Raw genomic sequence first — 2075 nt, 5'->3', positions numbered from 1 at the left:
GTGACCTTCCTCCTTCCAGGTGTGGTTTCAGAACCGCAGGGCCAAGTGGAGGAAGAGGGAGAAGTGTTGGGGTCGCAGCAGCGTGATGGCGGAGTACGGCCTGTACGGAGCCATGGTGCGTCACTCCATCCCCCTCCCCGAGTCCATCCTCAAGTCGGCCAAGGACGGCATCACGGACTCCTACGCTCCCTGGCTACTGGGTAAGCTGCTGCAGGAGGACCGTGCAGATTACACACCAACCAAAAGAGAAGCTTTTCTTTGCAGAAGCACCAAAATGATTTTTAAAAAAAAGAGTTTTGGGAGAAAAAAAAAGGCCTCATCTGTCATTTTATTGTCCTCTGCGGGGAAACACTTATAGAATAAACTCATTGCTCACGTCTCTCTTGAGATTTTAACCCGGATGTCTCATCATCAATCATAGCAGCATCCTGCATCACTGAGCCTTTGAAAAATGGTTAGAAACAAGCACAGAGTGTCTTAAAACACAGATACCCAAACACATATTGACCCATTTGGTATGAAAGAGCAGCAAAAAGGTGACATTTTCCACCATTTTTCCTTCATTGGTGATAAACTAAAGCTGCTGCATCAAAACAGTCTTTTGAAAACACCTTTAAAAACGCCTCTCTCTCTTTTCTTTTAAACATTAATGCATAAACTACAGAATTTCCAGGTTGTCTGATTGTGTTTCAGAGCTCAGATTAAGTTGGATTCTGACTGGAAGCGAGTGTTAAGCCCGACTCACATCAGGAGCCAATAAAGGCATCAGCATGTCATTAAAACGTAGCCGTCAATACGGTGATAATCCTACTTCATCAGGACAGATTAGAGCAAATCTCCTCCAGAGCCTCGTGTCAATTGATTAGTTTCAATCAATTAGGTAACTCTAATTGAATAAGAGGTGATATTCCCTCACTCTTCATTCCCTTCCACATTCTTTTTCAATGTCAAACACCAGAGTACGTAAGAAAATGTCATTTAAATGCCTTTTTTAAAATAAAGAAATCACCCTTTGCACGCTCACTGAGATGATGCAACTATTAAATGAACAACCCTGTATGTTTTTACTCAGGAATGCACAAGAAGTCGGTTGAAACTCCCCACCCCTCCCCAGGGAAAGCCAGCAGCCTGACACCACCTCCACCTCCACCTCCAGCAGCAGCAGCAGCAGCAGCAGCGGTGTTACAGGAGAAAAGCATGGACACGGTGATGGAGGAGGAGAAGCAGAGCAAAGACACTAACTCGCCAATTTCTAAAGAGGAGCTGAGGGAGAACAGTATCGCCGCGCTGCGAGCGAAGGCGCAGGAGCACAACGCCAAGATGCTCGGGACAGTTTCTGACAAAGCGACACACAAAGAGGAGGCCGAGGATCAGGTGACGGAGCAGGAAACGGCAGAGGTGGAGAAGAGTAATTGAAAATAATGGGAAAAAAAAATAAAAAAGCCAGAGGATACGGACTGATGGTGAAACACCTGCAGAACGACGTTTTCAGACATTTTCTCGGAGGCAGAAGTCTTGTGTCCGGGGCTGAATTCAACTCAATAACTCAACTCATCGCATCATTTCTGCCTCTCAGAACCAGAGCTGACCAAAACTGCACAACCCATCTCCTTCTGTAAGCGTGGAGGAGGCTCAAGCACAGAAACGTTGGTGGCAGATGTTCTGACGTAGAGCTGCGTTGGGATATATATACATATAAATATATTTATTTTCTTTAAGATACAGAGTTAACTTACCAGTTCTGTGACATGGCAGCTTTTTTATGCAACACCTTTATCACAGAGAGTTGGAGCAGACAGGTGCAAGAGGCTTTTGGTGTGCTAATAGGGAGTTTTTGGACGTCTGTGGTGACAGATTATCAGCTGGAGACTCTCACTGGAACAACAGGTGGCACCAAATCCTGTGGCGGGAAAAAAAAAAAAAAATTCAACCTAAAAACTGTTTTATTCCAGCTGTACAAATAATTATTCTGTACATATTGAAAATGTCCATTAGTCAGTCCTGTACTATGATGTATAGAAAAACCACTTATGTTTGTCTCTGTATAAATGTAACTGTAGTCGAATTAAAAGTTA

At 44.0% G+C, this 2075-nt stretch overlaps 1 protein-coding gene across 1 annotated transcript in view; it reads left to right on the top strand.

Moving 5' to 3' along the window:
- The window catches only part of LOC103372628 (visual system homeobox 2-like), a 9740-nt gene extending 8324 nt beyond the window's left edge, over positions 1–1416 (top strand). The window contains exons 4-5 of the mRNA XM_008302312.1: positions 20–200; positions 1073–1416. Coding sequence (XP_008300534.1) covers positions 20–200; positions 1073–1416 — 525 coding nt within the window. The remainder of the gene's footprint in view (positions 1–19; positions 201–1072) is intronic.
- Positions 1417–2075: the final 659 nt, after the last annotated feature.

Source organism: Stegastes partitus, unplaced genomic scaffold (genome assembly GCF_000690725.1).
Source record: "Stegastes partitus isolate 25-593 unplaced genomic scaffold, Stegastes_partitus-1.0.2 Scaffold1794, whole genome shotgun sequence".
In the NCBI taxonomy this organism is placed as follows: Eukaryota; Metazoa; Chordata; class Actinopteri; family Pomacentridae; genus Stegastes; species Stegastes partitus.
This window is presented reverse-complemented; position numbering and strand designations above follow the sequence as displayed.